Source organism: Astatotilapia calliptera, chromosome 23 (assembly GCF_964374335.1).
Source record: "Astatotilapia calliptera chromosome 23, fAstCal68.1, whole genome shotgun sequence".
NCBI classification, from domain to species: domain Eukaryota; kingdom Metazoa; phylum Chordata; class Actinopteri; order Cichliformes; family Cichlidae; genus Astatotilapia; species Astatotilapia calliptera.
The window spans coordinates 19,660,841-19,678,109 of record NC_137443.1 but is presented as its reverse complement, the minus strand read 5'-3'; the positions used below and the strand labels follow the sequence as shown (position 1 = coordinate 19,678,109).

The 17,269-nt window shown below is 38.3% G+C and overlaps 2 protein-coding genes and 1 long non-coding RNA gene across 5 annotated transcripts; all 3 read right to left on the bottom strand.

The window, feature by feature from the left end:
- Positions 1-1,211: 1,211 nt before the first annotated feature.
- On the bottom strand, positions 1,212-9,004 carry LOC113015547 (uncharacterized). 3 transcript variants are annotated; one of them, XM_026157556.2, is made up of 5 exons: positions 8,860-9,004; positions 6,535-7,542; positions 5,090-5,185; positions 3,560-3,666; positions 1,212-2,919 (listed from the first exon to the last, which is right to left on the bottom strand). In XM_026157556.2, the coding sequence occupies exons 2-5, from the start codon at positions 6,896-6,898 to the stop codon at positions 2,881-2,883; spliced, it is 606 nt and encodes a 201-aa protein (XP_026013341.1). In that variant the 5' UTR covers positions 6,899-7,542; positions 8,860-9,004; the 3' UTR covers positions 1,212-2,880. The 3 variants fall into 3 exon arrangements, with proteins under 3 accessions (XP_026013341.1, XP_080153726.1, XP_080153727.1); XM_080297600.1 differs by lacking the exon at positions 1,212-2,919 and having other exon boundaries at positions 2,956-3,666; XM_080297601.1 differs by lacking the exons at positions 1,212-2,919; positions 8,860-9,004 and having other exon boundaries at positions 2,956-3,666; positions 6,535-8,849.
- On the bottom strand, positions 7,538-10,689 carry LOC145424166 (uncharacterized). The gene is made up of 3 exons (XM_080297184.1): positions 10,180-10,689; positions 9,227-9,325; positions 7,538-7,542 (listed from the first exon to the last, which is right to left on the bottom strand). The coding sequence occupies exons 1-3, from the start codon at positions 10,541-10,543 to the stop codon at positions 7,538-7,540; spliced, it is 468 nt and encodes a 155-aa protein (XP_080153310.1). The 5' UTR covers positions 10,544-10,689.
- Positions 10,690-12,851: 2,162 nt separating this feature from the next.
- Positions 12,852-16,815, bottom strand: LOC145424356 (uncharacterized). The gene is made up of 3 exons (XR_013905411.1): positions 16,688-16,815; positions 14,850-15,011; positions 12,852-12,909 (listed from the first exon to the last, which is right to left on the bottom strand). It is a non-coding gene; the product is annotated as an uncharacterized LOC145424356 (long non-coding RNA).
- Between the last annotated feature and the right edge of the window lie 454 nt (positions 16,816-17,269).

The window sequence follows — 17,269 nt, the reverse complement described above, 5'->3', positions numbered from 1 at the left end:
AGCTTGCTGTACTCCTTCCTTGGCTGACAAACTGTAAAATCTGTCACTTCTCTAGTGATGACCTTAAAATTTGCCACTAGCAGACAATGTCAATGACAGGGCACTGGGTCTGACTACCCAGTGTTTGTGTTTTTTGGGTTTAGTTATACTTTTTAAGTTTTGTATTATACAGTTCCTGGTTTCTAAGTTTCTGTTCTCAGTGTTTTATGCCCAGGCTTAGTTTTGTCTCTATGTCTTTCCTGTGTCCTGGGTATTGTTACTTTTGTCTCTGTGCTTCATGTCCCCACTGTTCCCACTGTCTGTCATGTTTCTATGTCTCAGTATCACGTCCACGTCTATCTGTCATGCTTCCTGTGTTACTTTGCTACTCCAGTGTTCAGTGTTTTTGAGTTTTGCTTTTCCCCTGTCTCATCACATCAATTAGTCCCACATGTGTGCTTCCTGTTCCCCATCCTCTCGTTAGCCGGCCTGTGTATGTTAGTCCTCAGTCTTCCCCTGCTTGTTGTCATGTCTGTAACCTTTGTGGGCATTCTCTTTGCTGTGTGTTTTTTCCTCCGTGCTCCTCGTAGTTTTCTAGCTCTCTGTTTCCCAGTTTAGTTCCTTAGTGTCCAAGTTTAATTGTGTTTTGATTTAAGTTCATATTTCTAGTTCCTTGCTTTTGGTTTTCTTTCCTGTATGTGTGAAGAGTCATTTACAGCCAACATAAAGCTGCCTCTTTCAGTTCACCCTTTTTTTATCAGTCCTACATCCTGCCTGCTACACTGCAAATCCATGACAGTCAAAAGGTAGAGGATTATTTTAAGAAAAAGTAACAAAAAAAAATCCTATGAAAGCCCCACTACACATGTAACTGTAGCTGTATATTGTGAATTATTATCAAATGGATTTCATGGATTATTAAAATATTAATATGATTAATATTACTGCTGCAGATGTTTAAGCCTGAGCTCACTTTAAATACTTTCTATGCTGTTTAATTTCAGGCAGTGCGTCACGCTCTGTGAAATCAGGTGCTTGTAATTTGGATTTCCTGTCATCATGTATCTCAAAAAACAAAAACAAAACAAAACTCAGTAGTTCAAGCATTAATCTTGATGTATACAATAAAAAAATGTAATTAAAAGGGTTGCATGACTAACTGGTAATATTTACAGCAAAACTGGTTAAACTTTGTGCATTCATTCAGTCAGTTAATTTCTCAGAGACGCTGGTGCAGTCTGAACCTGTTTTAATAAATTAGACATTACAGGAGCTCTCCATTATTAAGGATTTCTTTGCAAACTACTCTGCATCATATATATGTATCACACATGTTATTAGTGAGAGGAAATGTAAGTGTTGAGATGGTAAATCACAGAGGAATGACATTAAACTGAACTTAAAATACAAATTGAAATAAAATGAAAAAAATGAAGTTCTGCTCGGATCGTAATGTATTTTCTGAACATTGTAAATCTTCCCTTAACAACAGCTCATAGCTGATACTGAAAAGAAAGTGACTTGAAAATTTAAAAAAGTCAGTTAAATATAAATTAAAATTAAGTAAAAAGTAAAAAATTACACAGTGAAACAAACAAGTGGAAACAGACAAATGAGTCAAAGACAAACTCCATCTTGTACTATCTGCATGGTTTTACAGGTCCTGTACAACTACCGTTAACCAAGGGGCTACTACTTCTAGGGCAGCCTTTACTATATCTATTAATAAGTTAATCATTAAAAATCCTACTACCATCTATGTTGCTAACAATAAGAGAAAACTAAAAGCAGAAGTACAAACAGTACAGTAGTTACTGTTGCTGCTAGTAAAACGTCTGAAACAGTCAAATAAGAAAAAAGGTCTGCCCTCCATCTCCAGCCTGACAGAGTTATAAACTTTTATTCAAGGCAAAAGTCTACTTTTTACACATGACTGTAGTGACCATCTGTTACATAAGTGATCAGCTGCACACCAAAAGATGTAGTACGTCAGATATCTCAGTGGGTCTGACGAACCTGCCAATACAATCAGCTGGTGTAACACAAAGACGTTGTTGTGTGCAGAAGAAGTGATGACACTAGGATTTTAATGGTGAAATCATGCGGAGTAGCCATATTTCCTGGAAACCTTTGTAAAATTAGCACATCCAATTATTTCCTCTTTTCTATTTTTTCTTCAGGCGTTGCCAGAATCTTTGCAGAAAAGAAGAAGCCAGGAAATGTTTTACCCACTAACCCCATCCTGTCTGACAGTAAAGCTATAAAATGTACAGGTCCTGCAAAAACTACCCATAATCCTTACTGTTATTCTACCACAAACGTAGACTTCACTACATCTATTAATAGGTTACTATTCCATTTTCAAGAACTTTAACAAAAACTACTACCTATGTAAAATTTCTGTTACTATCATAAATACTGTTATTGCCTCCACCTTATACTAATACTGCAAAATGAACCCTTAAAGTTTGAACCATTGTCTGCTTTCAGATTCCAGCTTGACAGCGTTTGACAGCTTAAGATACACAACTTTCCATATGATTTGAAAGTTTTACATCTGAAGTGGACAGATGTCTTCCAACAAGCCTGATAATACACAAAATGTAGTGCTGTCAGCGTTAATCTCGTTAAAATGACGTTAGCGCCATAACCGCATTGACGTGGCAAATCTATGCGTTGACACTGCGCAGCCCCAAGCATGGGGCGATCCGCATTAACTCGCTAATGCAGATTTGTCGTGTTAACGCGGTTATGGCGTTAACATAATTTTAACAAGATTAACGCTGACAGCACTAACAAAAAATTAATGTATTTGCTGCAGAGAAGAAACGTGCGCAAACGTTTGTATGTTTTTCAATGAAATACAACAAATGAAGTCTTGTAGCGTCTGAAAGAACTCGTTCAGTGATGTCTTGCTCGGTAGGGCTGGATCACCTTGCCCTGAAACACAACATAAGTATAGGGAAGAAGCAATATTGTGTTAGCACTTTAAGCAGTGGTATTGATATCATAGGTACCAATAGCAGCGTCATCACCAGATGCAAACATAAAACAGTTTTTAGAGATGTTAGGGTGACTGTGGCTCAGCAGATTCTATGCATTGTGGGTGCTCAGAGTAGAAAAGTGCTACACAGCTCAAAAAGATAATGCGTTGACCTCTACGGCTGGTTAGTTAAGTTCCTTGTTGAAGGCCTAAAATGAACATTTTCAGCACTAGTATCTGTGTTTTGAACTGATCATAATCGGTCTGAAGTGTGGTTAAATGGTGCCAGCTACATCTAACTGTGTGGACATGGAGCAAACTCAAGGCCATGAAGACTTCATACAGTTTAAATTGACTAGAGTAGCAAACCCACACACTGTCCATGGGAAGCAGACAGCGTACAAACCTATTCACATACACTATGATTGTTATAGTATGATGCTATTTTATATTGTGACACAGCATTGTAATGTGATATCCTCTTCTGTGTTAAATATACAGATATATAGGATTGTGGAGTTGCTAGAAAAATATTTGTAATGCAAAATTAAAACTCACAGTATCAGTTCTGTCAGTAACAGTGGAAGGTTTGTTTACCTGAATAGCCCACAGTGTTTCTGCGTTCTCGTAGATGTGAGCTGAAGGCTCTTCCACCTGTTTGCTGCTTTTGTTCTTCCTCGAACACAGCAGTACCAAAACCCCACCTGCCAACAGATCATTGAGTCACTCCACCTTCAAACTCACAGTCAGGACAGAATGTCTCATAATGAATGTAAGAATATGATCCGGTCTGAATACTGCTGCTATTCTCAAAATGATTTAGTCAAGTAAAATAAAAAAACAACAACAAAATAAATCAAATAAGATATTCAAGCAAAAGAAAATTACTGAAACACTAAAATAAAACAAAAATATACAGGTTATTTGTCAATTTGAACATCTTTGTCCACACTTCCTCTCTGAAGAGGTTTGTCTCATCTTTTCACTGAGACTCAGGGTGTCTACATGACTAACTGGCTTTTCAGAGAGAGGTTGGGTTGTAATGTTTATTCTGAAGTTCTGAAAATCCCATGATAAATGTCCTCTATATCACAATATTTAAGGGAACTAAAAGTAAAACTGAAACTTAGAAAAGCTAAACTGAAATGAGAGAAAACAAACAAACTGAAGCTTTACTGACTTGAAATCAAAAACTCAAAATAAAAAATAAAACCCACGTCAAAAATACAAACTACAAGAACTCCGTTTGATCAGCATTGTTCACTAAGGTGAATGTTGTTGACATACTTTTTTAAGTGATTTGGATTGGCACAAATTATAAATGATGGACTCATCATCATTTTCCTAGACATAAACTTACTAATCCCACACTGGGGAAATTCACAGACGATTAGGGTTCAGCAAGAAAACCTAAATTAGAGATATATTCGAAAGAAAAAATATATATATATTATATTATATTATGTTAAAGAACTAAATAAGGAAAATAGTGTACAAAAACTATCTAGCAGTTATTTCTACTATTTACTAATGGTTGCTGGGCAACAGATCAGTCGATTAACAACAGACATTAATGAAAGATCAGAAATTGTGTTATGATTGTGATTCAGTCAATGAAGGATGTGGGTGTTCTTGTAGAGGCTCTTTTTCCTGATATTAAAAGAACTTTTTGATCAAAGTTAATCAGAAAATACTTAAAATATCAAACTTTAGTGTGTTTGAAAAGATAGAATCATGTTTAAAAATACATAAAACACATCAGAGCACTGAAATTAATTAATCATGGGCGACAAGCCTCAGGTTAAATGTGACTAACACTATTAGTATGCTCTTCTCAAAAAGTCTGTGCAAATATTACCAAACCAGAGGTCACAATATGAGGACAGAGCATGTAGCTGAGCTCATGTATTCGTGTCCTAACTGCTCCTTTAGTACAGATGTCAGTGAGTCATTTTTCATTTTATTTTATTATTTTTTTAAATTACCAGCTTTTAAAGCTCCAGTGAACGCTGTGATAGATAAATTTGGGTCGTGTTCATCGGTGAATAGTGTGGCTCGTCCAGTAGTGGATGTCGGTATTTACAGTTCAGACCAGAATCTCCTAAACTTATCTCCACTCACACTCACCCATTATCAGGATGATGACAGCGGCAACTGAGACGGATATCATGAGGATGAACTGAGTCATGATGCAGTCCTTCAGCAGGTTGCTGTTGGAGGCATCTGGAGAAAGATGAAAGAGGAACAAAGGAGAGATAATCAATGGAAAAAAAGAAAAAAAAGTATTGTTTTATTTCTTTAGAACCGTTACAGTTATGATAATTAAAGTTTCCAATCGGGGCATTTTGTTGACAAATTATTCTGAAAACAGTGCAGAAGATTCACATCTCCAATCACAACCAGTGATCCAAACTAAGGTACTAACAAGTTAAATTAACTTTGATTTCTGAGGCAACTTAAATGTAGAGAAAAGGAAAATATTTAATTGACACACGAACAAGAACGTCAGCTACCTACCAACTGTAAGTATACAACTCGTTCTTATTTAGATATGCACGAGATGTCTTCTGGTGTTGGTGCCCTGATCTAATGCTCACACATGAAGTACAAACACAAAGCAAATGGGACACGAGTTCCTCGCCACTCATCCTAATTTGACTAAAGAGGACTGTTTTTTTTTATTTTTTTTATTTGTGTTTAGTATTACCATGGAGCCAAGACACCAATGGTCAAGCACACTTTCACACCATCTGTGACGACAGCAGTATTCGGCAGAATAGCTCTTCTGATGCTTTTTTAGTGGAGGCATTTGAAAGAAGGGCCAATTTTTAGTTTCTGCTGTCTATTGGTTGTGGGGGCGGGGACAATGTAGCACTTGAGCTCATTTCTCAACGTATTGATTTCATAATTTTCAACAGAATGGTCATCAAAGTCAAATTATTCTGAATCAGGAACCATATGACTACAATACTACTGAAACCCTCACCTCCAGCTAGATCCAATGGTGACCTCAAAGTAATCAGTAAAGCACAAGTCAGTAGATTATAGACAAGTTTTATGTCTGTTGACCAGATTAAGATGATTTATGAAAAGTAGACGTTTCCACAAACAGACCACTTGTTCAGCCTCATCGCCACCATAATTGTAAAACAATGCTTTACTTATTGAGTATTATCAGTTTTTTTCCTGTTGCATAACTGCTGTATTGATGAAGAAGACAAAACTCTTTTTGCCCCTCAATTTTATTTTATTGTTAACAAACACATTTGCCATATTTTCCATTTTACATGTGTGTTTATTGCCATATACCACGAGTCTATCCATGCTCACATGCACATGGGCTTAAAAGACTGTCACCATAGCCCAATGGTATTGTTAGAGGTTAAGAACAAATATTCACATACATCCCACATTACTGCAAGAATGTGGTCACAGCTTTCCTAAACATGTTGAAACAGTCAAAACTCCTGTTAGACAGCTCAAAATGTGCATTTCTACAAATACATCATGCGATCTGAACACCAACTAATTTGTTTTGCAGCAATAAAGTAAATTGAAAGTTGGGTACTTACCTAACAAAAGGTGGAAAGTCTCCACAAAATGAATGCTGCCACCTCTCTTGATGCCACAGAAGTAAAGCCTGCAGTCCTCTGCTGTATAGTTTTTAATCACAAGTTTGTTTCCCAGGATTGAGAATTTGGATTCAAAACCAGGAGAGCAGTAGGTAGAGCCTGCTGAAGAAAAACTGCGGCCAATACATGCTCTGAACTGACTGTGGATCTCCATGTACCAGTATCTGTCTGATGTCTGATTGGAGCAGGTTAGAGTGACATCGGTCCCCAGCTCTCCTCTGACCTCGGTCACGTTCTCGGCCTCTGCACAGAGCAGAAGCACCAACAGGATCATCCACAGGAGAACCATGATCAGCTTCAGCATCCACAACAAGACGGAGTCGTCTGAAAGCAGCTCAGCTCTGATGTGATTCTAAGAGGGAAGTGCTCTACACTTCCTTTTTCAGATGGTCACTTGATATGACATCAGATTTTTTTAAAAACCACAAAAACGAACAAGCGCTCAGGAAGTAGAATTACATTGACCCTTGCTTAAACGCAGTAGCTTGGTTTAGTATTAGAGATATTCAACTGTTTTCTGCAGCTCAATGATTTAATGACAATACTGCAGTAGTGACGCTAGTAATGAGAACAACAGCAACTTTAACAGCAAAATCATTGTACCAGAGATGACAGTGACATGTTTAAAGTAACAGCTTTTTTGTTTTGTTTTTTGGACTGGCTGCTACATGACATAAAAGGCTCATTTTAAATTGTACGGTGTCTTCTGATCTTCTTAAATGTTCCCACGGTCAAGAAATAGATTAGAAATATGGATTAAAAGAACAAATATTACATTGTAATAAATGTAATTTTTATTAAACAGTGAAACAAAGTGGAAGCAGACAAATTACTTTTTAATACTGTTACAACAAATCATGAAATATACTGTGTACTGATACTACACATGAAAAAATGAAATGAATGAATCAAATCCCGTGATGTCTTGCTGAAAGAGGGTCGCCTACCCTGAAACAGAAAATGAGTAATCAGTACAGGGTAGTACAAGTAGTACTATTAGATAGTATTACTACTATCACTGTAACTTTTAATAGCTACAGTGATAGTCTTTGCAGCGTTAGCAGCAACACTGAAGGAGTAAAATAGCTATAGAGATCAAAACTTTTTAGCATTTTAACATGTGGGTCTGTGGGCAACTGTCTTTTTTAGAGCCAGACTCAAGTCTATATTAGGAAAAATGAGGTTTTTGCTGCTTCACTTTGGCTTTGAAGATAATATTTTGACCCTGGTTCATCTCATTCATTTGACTTGATCATCATGTTTTTCGTGCCAAAACACTGGTGTTCCTGAAGAAACCATACCTCACAATTGAGTAAGGCACCAGCCCTGCCCTAAGTTATGCCCTGCTTTTCATTCTTTCTGCACTAATGTTACCATGACTTCCTAAATGAACATCATGTTTTATTCAGTAAGACCTGAAAGGAGCTCCTGAGGCCATAAACCCACCAGAAAAGTGTTTGCTGAGCCCACTGGAAGCTGGAAGGAGTTTTGTGAAAAACTAAATATAATTCATGATTTAATAGCTCACAGAAGCAACTTTAGGAGCAATAATTTGAAGTAACCATTTCTGTATGACTTTAACCCAACCACAGTGAGACCTGCTGATGTACAGTTGGGAGATGATGGCTGAGAAATGAGTATATCACAGGGACAGTTCAGGCTGAGCGGTTTGGAGCTAAAGCTAGAGAGGCTGTGATGTCGCATTACTTTGATTATGTTTGTCCCTGATGCAGCTCATCCAAATGCACATGAAAACATTAATAATGGGGTAAATCAAAAGTTATAGAGACAAGGCTGAGATGTTTTGGGCGCACATAGAGGATGGGTAGTAGATATATTGGACAAATTATGTTAAATATGGAGCTGCCAGGCAGTAAAAGAGGAAAAGAAGAAGACCTCAGAGAAGATCAGTGTGACAGAGGAGGATACTATTGCATGGTGGACTGGGGTGAATTTGTTGGAACGTCCTGTCTTGGGAAAACTGTATGACTGTGATAACGCACACCTGGATGATCTGAAGCAGCAAACATAAAAGACCAGGAATCTTAAATGAACAAAGCTGTTTTAGATTCTATTAATTTCAGAAGACATCACATGCATATTTCCATTTTGTCATTACGACTTAATGCCTGTTAACGTTCATCATAGCAGCCGAACATTTTTTAAACATTATAGAGAGTGATCCTAGTACCAGTACTGTCAGTAGTCATGGTTTATGCAGCACACACAGCATCAGTTTTGTTAGCAGTCACAGTTTTTACTTACCTGCACAGCCCGCAGTAGCTCTGTAGCATTACAGATGTGACCTGAAGCATCAGTCGTAGCATTTTCTCCTCTTCAAGCACAGCAATATGATGACAAAACCTGCCAACAGAGCTGTGAGTCACTTCTTGTTTATCCAGATGTACAGATCTAGATATATTCTTATAATACACAGATTTCTGTGCAGTCGCTGACAGTATAAAGCTGCTTCCTCACTTGATTGGTCACAGTGCAAAATGATTAAAAGAAATACGGACTGAAGTTTGACCAACACTTCTAATATGTGCTGCCAGAAACATCTATTCAAACATTAGATACTGTGATCTGAAGTTAGAAAATGTGCTAAATTTATCTACTGTGACACACTCACTGATTATTAGAATGACAAAGGCAGCCACTGAGACACAGATGATGATGAGGTGACTCTTATAGCAGTCGTTCTGTGGGTCGTTGGGAGGAACAATGACATCTGGAAACAAAGAGGCAAAAAGATCAACTGAGAACATGTTATAGTTACAAATCAGCAACTTGAAACACGCCCACCATCTATAAATTTTCATTGAAAAACATACTTTTCATATATCAGATATATAAGGTAGTATACAGCCATGATAGAAAAAACTCTTATTTCTTTAAACAACAACAACAAAAAACCCATCTAGTTACCTGTATCAATACACCATCTTATTGCTCTGCTGGGGTTTTTGTGTTAATTATTAATTTCTTTTTATTCTTTTTATCCAAAGAAAGGATCGCTTTCACTCAAGAAATCAAGGAAATCAGAATAGGTGCAGCAGTTTGCCTTATGAAATCCAACCTTGAAGCTGCAAGGAACTTTTTTGTACCCAGTGTAAGTTCCAAAAAAGGAAAAAGAAAAATATATCAGCTCACAAGTTGAGTTATTACTTGTTAGGTTTTAACTGCCAAAGTTTTCTTTTACAGTATCTCAGGACATGTTAAAACCCACCACGCTGGACCTTCACAGAGGAGAGTTTGAGTCAAAACAAATGGTGGGAAGTTTGGATGTGAAAAAAATAACACATGATCTCATTCCATTTGCATTCATTCTCACACTTACTAATACTAATGACTATGAAGGTCAGACATGAGAACAAAGTGAATGCAAAAAGTAAAGAACGTGGTAATAGATAACAAGTTAAAACATGCAAAACAGAAAAGAGAAATCCTGTTAGCCTGCTCAAAACCTGCTTTTCTGCAAATACGTCATAAAGCCTGAGAACTAACTAATCATTTGTTAGTCATATGTTCATATGTTTTACAGCAATAAGCAAAAAAAAAAAAAAAAAAAACTTGGCTACTTACTTGAGACGAGGTGGAAAGATTCCACAAACTGAATGCTGCCATCTCTCTTGATGCCACAGAAGTAAAGCCTGCAGTCCTCTGCTGTCAAGTTTTTAATTATCAGTTTGTTTCCCGTGATTGAGAACTTGGTTTCAAAACCAGGAGAGCAGTAGGTAGAGCCTGCTGAGGAAAAACTGCGGCCGATACCTGCTCTGAACTGACTGTGGATCTCCATGTACCAGTGTGGGTCTGATGTCTGATTGGAGCAGGTTAGAGTGACATTGGTCCCCAGCTCTCCTCTGACCTCGGTCACGTTCTCGGCCTCTGCACAGAGCAGAAGCACCAACAGGATCATCCACAGGAGAACCATGATCAGCTTCAGCATCCACAACAAGACGGAGTCATCTGAAAGCAGCTCAGCTCTGATGGACTCTGACACAGAAGTGCTCTACATTTCCTACTTTACATGGTGACTTCAGTCAGTGTGACGTCTGAAAAAACCAAACAAAACCAAAACCGAAAACAAATCCCCTTAATGTCGCACAGGAACTAAAACTTTACCACTTCCAGGCAGTAGTGTGGCATGTGGGTTAATGTGGGTTCTAACAGCTTCATACTTCATCGGATGACATCTCGGGGAGGCACACTGCCGTGAGTTCTCAGAAATTGGCTGCTTGAGCACAAGAAATGACAACATCACAGAACGCAAGCTCACGGCTCTCCAACGGGAGATTGAGAGACCAGTGTTGGACTGCAGAACTGCTTCGAAATTCATATGAGCTGTTCGCACTAAAGTAAAAAATACCATCACTTATGCGGATACCCCTCTGGCGCCAACTGCAAGGCCAGAGCTGAACAAAACACTCTGATAACGACTGTGTTTAGTCTGTTCCTTCCCATTCCATGCAAGGCCACCTGGGTTGGCTGGAAGACTGTTTACTTAGCCTGGCAGGGTGAAGGACACTGTGTCAGCTGAACTATGGACACGCACACGCAACCTGAACCTGAGCAGGTAAACCAACAGCCGTAAACCAATAACAAACTCATCCTACATGATAAAAAAAATGCTGTCTTCCTCAGCTTTGTCCCAGCATTTGTCAACAGGACACAACCACAAAACGAGAGAAACAACTCATTTACTGAGTGGTAGTTAAGCTAGCTCCCCTTAAGAGAGATGTCCAGTCCAGCTGCAACTTCCAGGTCTAGGGCCCATTTTCTTTGCAATGGTAAGCACAGCTCTCTCTTCAGCACCACAGAGTGGCGCGGAGTCCCCCCCACTTCACATGCTGCACCAGTCTGTCTGATAAGTTTCTGCTCCGATTTCCCTAAAACTTCACTTGAAACAACATCTTTTACCCAGTTAGAAGTGGGTACTCTGCACGTTTCCACTTGAGAATCATGACACGATCACCATGCCAGTCACCTCACACTCAGCTGCAGCCAACAATGATGGTTTTCCAACTGAAAACCATCAGCTGAGTGGGAGCACTGATTGAAATATATTTTAAAATAGGGACTTAACTCTTTTGCTTAAAAATCAATTATCACCCACACAGCTTAATACAAATGCAAGAAAGTTAACTGTTTTAAGGTCTCAGCCTTCAGACGCAGCACTCTCCTGATTGGTTTAAACAGCCAGTCATTCATAGGCTGATCAGATCATGAATGTCTCCATGACACTCTGACTCAGGTGGACCTGCAGCAGGGAGCTCCAACATACTGAAACACTAAAACAATGAAAGGAAAGAAAGTTCAATCTCAGCATGTTTGCTGCTGGACTTGGAGGCTCTGAGTTGATAAGAACGTCTTCTTCCACATGTGTTGGTGCTTTTATAGATTAGAGTTCATTCCTACAGCTCTGTCATCATTTAAGCTTCAGTAAAATTATTTAAGTGAGGTCCTACTGATCATTGTTACCACCTGAAAATAAAGTACTTTATTTGCTGCTTTATTTTTACACATTGCAACTTAGAAGCTTTCCTTTTTTTTGTAAAAGAAGCTGGGTGCTTATATGAGATGAGGCAGAACATGTGCACAGCATAAAAAATGTCCTTCATTCAATCCAATCACTCTGTGTTTCTCAGAATTAAACGTTGGCTTCAAAATCAAGAAGCAGTACATAGAAACTGTAAGTGACACATTGCACCTGATGCATCATCTGAACTGACTGTACCAGTGTTTACCTGAACTGCCATAAGAGCAGGTTAGAGTTAGAATCACGTTCTCGGCCTCTGCACAGAGCAGAATCACCAACAGGATCATCCACAGGAGAACCATGATCAGCTTCAGCAACCACAACAAGACGGAGTCGTCTGAAAGCAGCTCAGCTCTGATGTGATTGACAAATTATTGCTCTACACTTCCTGTTTCACACAATCAGTTTGGCTGTTGTAATGTTGCACAAAAAGCCATACCAGCTTTTCACGCCTCTGCCCTAACATCTGCAGTTTCAGTTAATACAACAGATTTTCAGCTCTTACTGACTGATTTTTGATGATGGTACCAAAATAGTAAAACAACACTTCAACAGCAACATTGTTGTACATCAAAAGCTATCAAAAGCTGTGATAGCATCATAAATAACTTTCAGAAGAGGACAAACTGTCTCTAATACTGACTCTAATGCTAAAAAAGTAGTACTAGTAGTACATATGATTTGATAAGTAACGAAAACATGAGAGCCAAAACTGATCGTCAGCTCATCATGTCCCAGCTGATCAAGTGGCTTCACCTCTTGTCTCCAAGCTGTTACTGCAGAAACACATTCATACACATATTAAGTAAAACAAATCAAAGTAGATAATAACTTCAATGAGGTGGCACATTTTCTACTACTATAACACTGCCAAAACACGTACTACACCATTTGGTAGTACTGACACTACAGACCCAACTCTATCTTGTACTTCTAGGTCTGCTAGTCAGGGTACACCCTGGAAAGGTCGCCAGTCTGTCACAGGCTAACACAGAGAGGTAGACAACCATTCAATTCATAACCAATTAATCAAACCACACAAAGCACATCTTTTGACTATGGGAGGAAGCCGGAGGACCTGCAGAGGACATGCAAACTCCACACAGAAAGGCCACGGCCAGATGGTGGATTCAAACCCAGGACCTAACCGCTCGGTGCTACCCACCATGTTGCCCCTTCTGTAGTACATAATCGACTTATTTGTACACATGTGTAATGATCATCAGTATCTGGAATATTAATGACTTTGTGTTCAGCTGCACTGTAAACACCAGCAGATCCAGAGTGATGGGCCTTGAAGGGATCATTTTATATATGAATTGGCCTTTAAAAGAGGACCTGAGGAGACAAGTTAAATCCAGGTACTTTGATCAGGAAATGATGACAACAAAATTTTAGTGACATCATTTGGAGTATGTGTGGAACATTGTGTACGATTACCACATGAAATTACTGACCTTTTACTGTGTTATTTTTTACAGTTATTCCATAGAATTCTTGCAAGAAAGTAAAAGTCTTTCCACAAACACAAACAAGAATCAGCACTTTTAGAAAGTTTACTACATCTATAATTAGTCTACCCCTCTATTTGTTCTATTAATGGGACTTCTACTATTCTAATTATTGAGAACAACAGTTGCTCCATATTGATCATGACAAATAATGAAAAAAACAGCTCTTTCTGAGTAGTCGTGTTTTCCTTGTAAGCTGTACATGATGACCACATTAAATCACTTCCCTTTGCTGACTTTAGTTTTACATAATACACTTTTTTGTTTCAGGAAACAAGTCATGGCATAAACAATGGAAACAAGCAAAAACATCATTATTTTTATATCCAGTTCGGTCACATAGTGCTGCCGTAAATCCTACCATAGGCTTAGGGATGGGGCAAGCAGGGCTAACACAGAGGCTATGTCCACACTAGCCCGGATAAATTTATAACGGCGTTTTTGTCTGAAACGCTCCGCGTCCACACTAGCATTTACAGTCATTTTCGCAGAGTTGAAAGAGAGAGAGAGTTAAAGAAATCGAAGAAAAGCTATCTGGAGCATGTACAGACTGATATTAATCTTTAATAGGGCTGTCAAAATTGAGAGCAAACAAAACAACTGCTGTATAATGCCCTCCGCTATCTTAGTTTAATTGATCATGTGACTGCATCATATAACTAACATGCGTCATTGTTTTAGAAAGTCTTCGTTTTCACGGTCCATACTGTGACGCGAAAACACCGTTTTCAAATCATTGCGTTTTGTAAAGCGTTTTCAAAACGCTGCATTTTCCTTGAGCGAAAACGCCGTCTCAGTGTGGACGGGAGGCCAAGGAGAAAACGATGCGTTTTCAAACAAAAATGCATTAGTGTGGACGTAGCCAGAGAGACAGACAGTCGTTTGCATTTACATTCACGGCTATGGCACCAATTAACCTAACCCCACTAATTGCACGTCTTCGGACTACCTAGAACTACTCACGATCCTGCTACTACTGCTATTAATACTACCATAAGCATGGACTTTATGACTTCTATTACTAGATTTCTACTGAATTTACAAGCATTTTACGCCAAGGCCTCCTTTAACAATTAAGATACTTGTAATAAATGTGGGCTGTTTGTAGCTGTGGAGGAAAGACTAAGTGAATTAGAGACCTAGTTCCCCACCCTCGAAAGTCCTGTATGTGGTCAATATCCATTAGTCTCTGTAAGCAAAGGTACCTTAGTTAACATTAGTTCAGAGTAGAATGTCCTGAGCATCCAGGAACTCAGGCTGGCTGGATGAGGATATGGGTGCAGTGTAGTCCTAAATAGAAGCCTCTGTGCTGGCACACTACCAGTCTGTTCACGTTTCAAAGAGCTTTTTCCCAGTTGGTGAAACATCTACGAGGAAGAAACAAACTCTGGTTATTGGCGACTCAATTTTGAGAAAATGGAAAGCAAGACAATACATCAGCTATTGTCCATTGTCTTCCAGGGACCAGAGCAGCTGACATTAAATAAATTCTGAAACTGCTGGCTAAAGATAAACATAGATTTAGTAAAAGAAAATAATTCACCAGTAATGACACCTGTCTACATCAATCAGAGGCCAGTAAAAAAAAATGTCAGCAAACAAAATTACAAAGAAAGAATTTTTATTGAAGTATCCTCAACTGAATCAAAGACAAAAGAAACAGTTAAATGTGGATTCTTCAACAGTTACGTTTCACTCTTCAAAGCCTCTTAGTACATGCTTTAATAACTGACCAAGATATGGCTTAATTTTATCTTACAAAACCTGGTTACTGACTAAAACGGGTCCTATCTATTTTTTAAAGATAGCTGCTAATTTTTCCAATATTCCTGTTTCTTCAGGAATGTGATCTATTGAAAGCAGCAGTGGTGAGGCAGGTTTATGTTTCAGTGTGTGATTACATAAATAAGATCTCTCATTTTTAAAATAAGTAAACATTAGCCTCTCATTTGGCTTCTTTAATAAATTGAACTGACGGAGAGAGTTTTGCAGGCACATGAAGGGGTTTACTCATCTGTGTTAATTACAGGAACATAGTACTGTGACTATTTTCTCAGGACTGTGCACACAAACAAAACAAAGCAAATATGACAGACAGATGTCACTGAGTGCACCTCTCTCTGCACACAGTAAAAATTAAACAAAATTAAGAGCCAGAACACATTATCTTACCATCTGTCCAATAAATGCCTGAAAGTGATTTAACTGAATGGACTGGTCTTAAATTTGTTTTGTTACCAGCAGGGGTGATTCTAGGATTAGAGCTTTGGGGGTGCTGAGCACCCAGAGAGCTGCCCAGCCAGGCAAACTTTACACGTCACGATGAGACTTCTTCCCTGTCTCTGTCAGTCCCTGCATCCTTAAATGTTTACAAAATATTAATTTAAAAAAACTATAAAAATGGAGGCAACTTTGCCTGTAGTAGAATATATAAAATGTATGAAAAAATCTTTACTGCAGATAATAATTTTGCTAATTTAATAATAATACTTTCATGCTTTCATAGTGGTACTTAGGAGAGCTTGACATTTTTCTCAGGTGGTACACACTGTAAAAAGTTTGAGAAACACTGATAAGTGTATGTGTGCTTTTGGAAAACATTTAAAGCTGCAGTACAGAATCTTTGAAACAAGCTTAAAACATTTGTAGAATATAAACAGAGCATCTGCTCCTCACTCCACCAGGGCTGTTTGGCTCTTTCTGATAGTGTGTAAATGTGATGTACGTACTGCGGCAGTCATACAGACAACTGGACGGTACAAAAGTTGGCCGACCTATTACTGGCTGAGGTTTTAGTAGAGTTGTGGCTGAACCACATAAAAATATATTATTAATTTTAATCTCCGCAATCAATGATAATGTTTTGTTGGAATGTTGTTAAAGAGGGTCAAAAATGCTTCAACCCAGTTTGTTTTGCAGATTCTGTGTAGCAGCTTTAATATAGGGAGGACACAACTTCCAGATTGTGTGAAATCAGTTTTTTCTCTTTTTCAGTTTAACAGTTTCTGTTCTGCCTGTCACTGTTCCCTGTCTGTTTTCTTACCTGGTTCTTCCTGACATTGTACTTTCTCCTCACGTTCCCTCTTTCCTCTCTCCCTCTTTGGACTGACAATCATACACAAATAGATTGTATTCAATTAGATGAAAAATTACATTAATATGAAAAAAAATACTACTAAGATCACTAATGATAGTCCTCTCTCAGTGTACTTTCAACCAAAAGGCAAATAACCAAACCGCATAAACATCTAATAAAAGATATAAATATTGAAACACTGATTCAACATTATTCTTGATTCACGGTTCATTTGATTTTACACTTTTACCTGAATGTGGCTCCTTTTTTTGAAAAAACTTCCTTATATCCCTTATAAACATGGCTGTCTCGCTGTACACACACACACACATGCACACACACACACACACACACACACACAACAGGAGTTATAAGGTTAATGGGCATTCAGTCAGTCAGCTAGTTAGTATCCATTTCTAACAGGGCAGTGGTAACAACAGTAGGCTACGTTTTAGATTTTAAATAGGCTGTATAAATTTCAATGGGAGCAACAGGACAATGAAATGTTGCTGAATTTACTACAGAACAGGACGGATTGTAGGGTAGCAA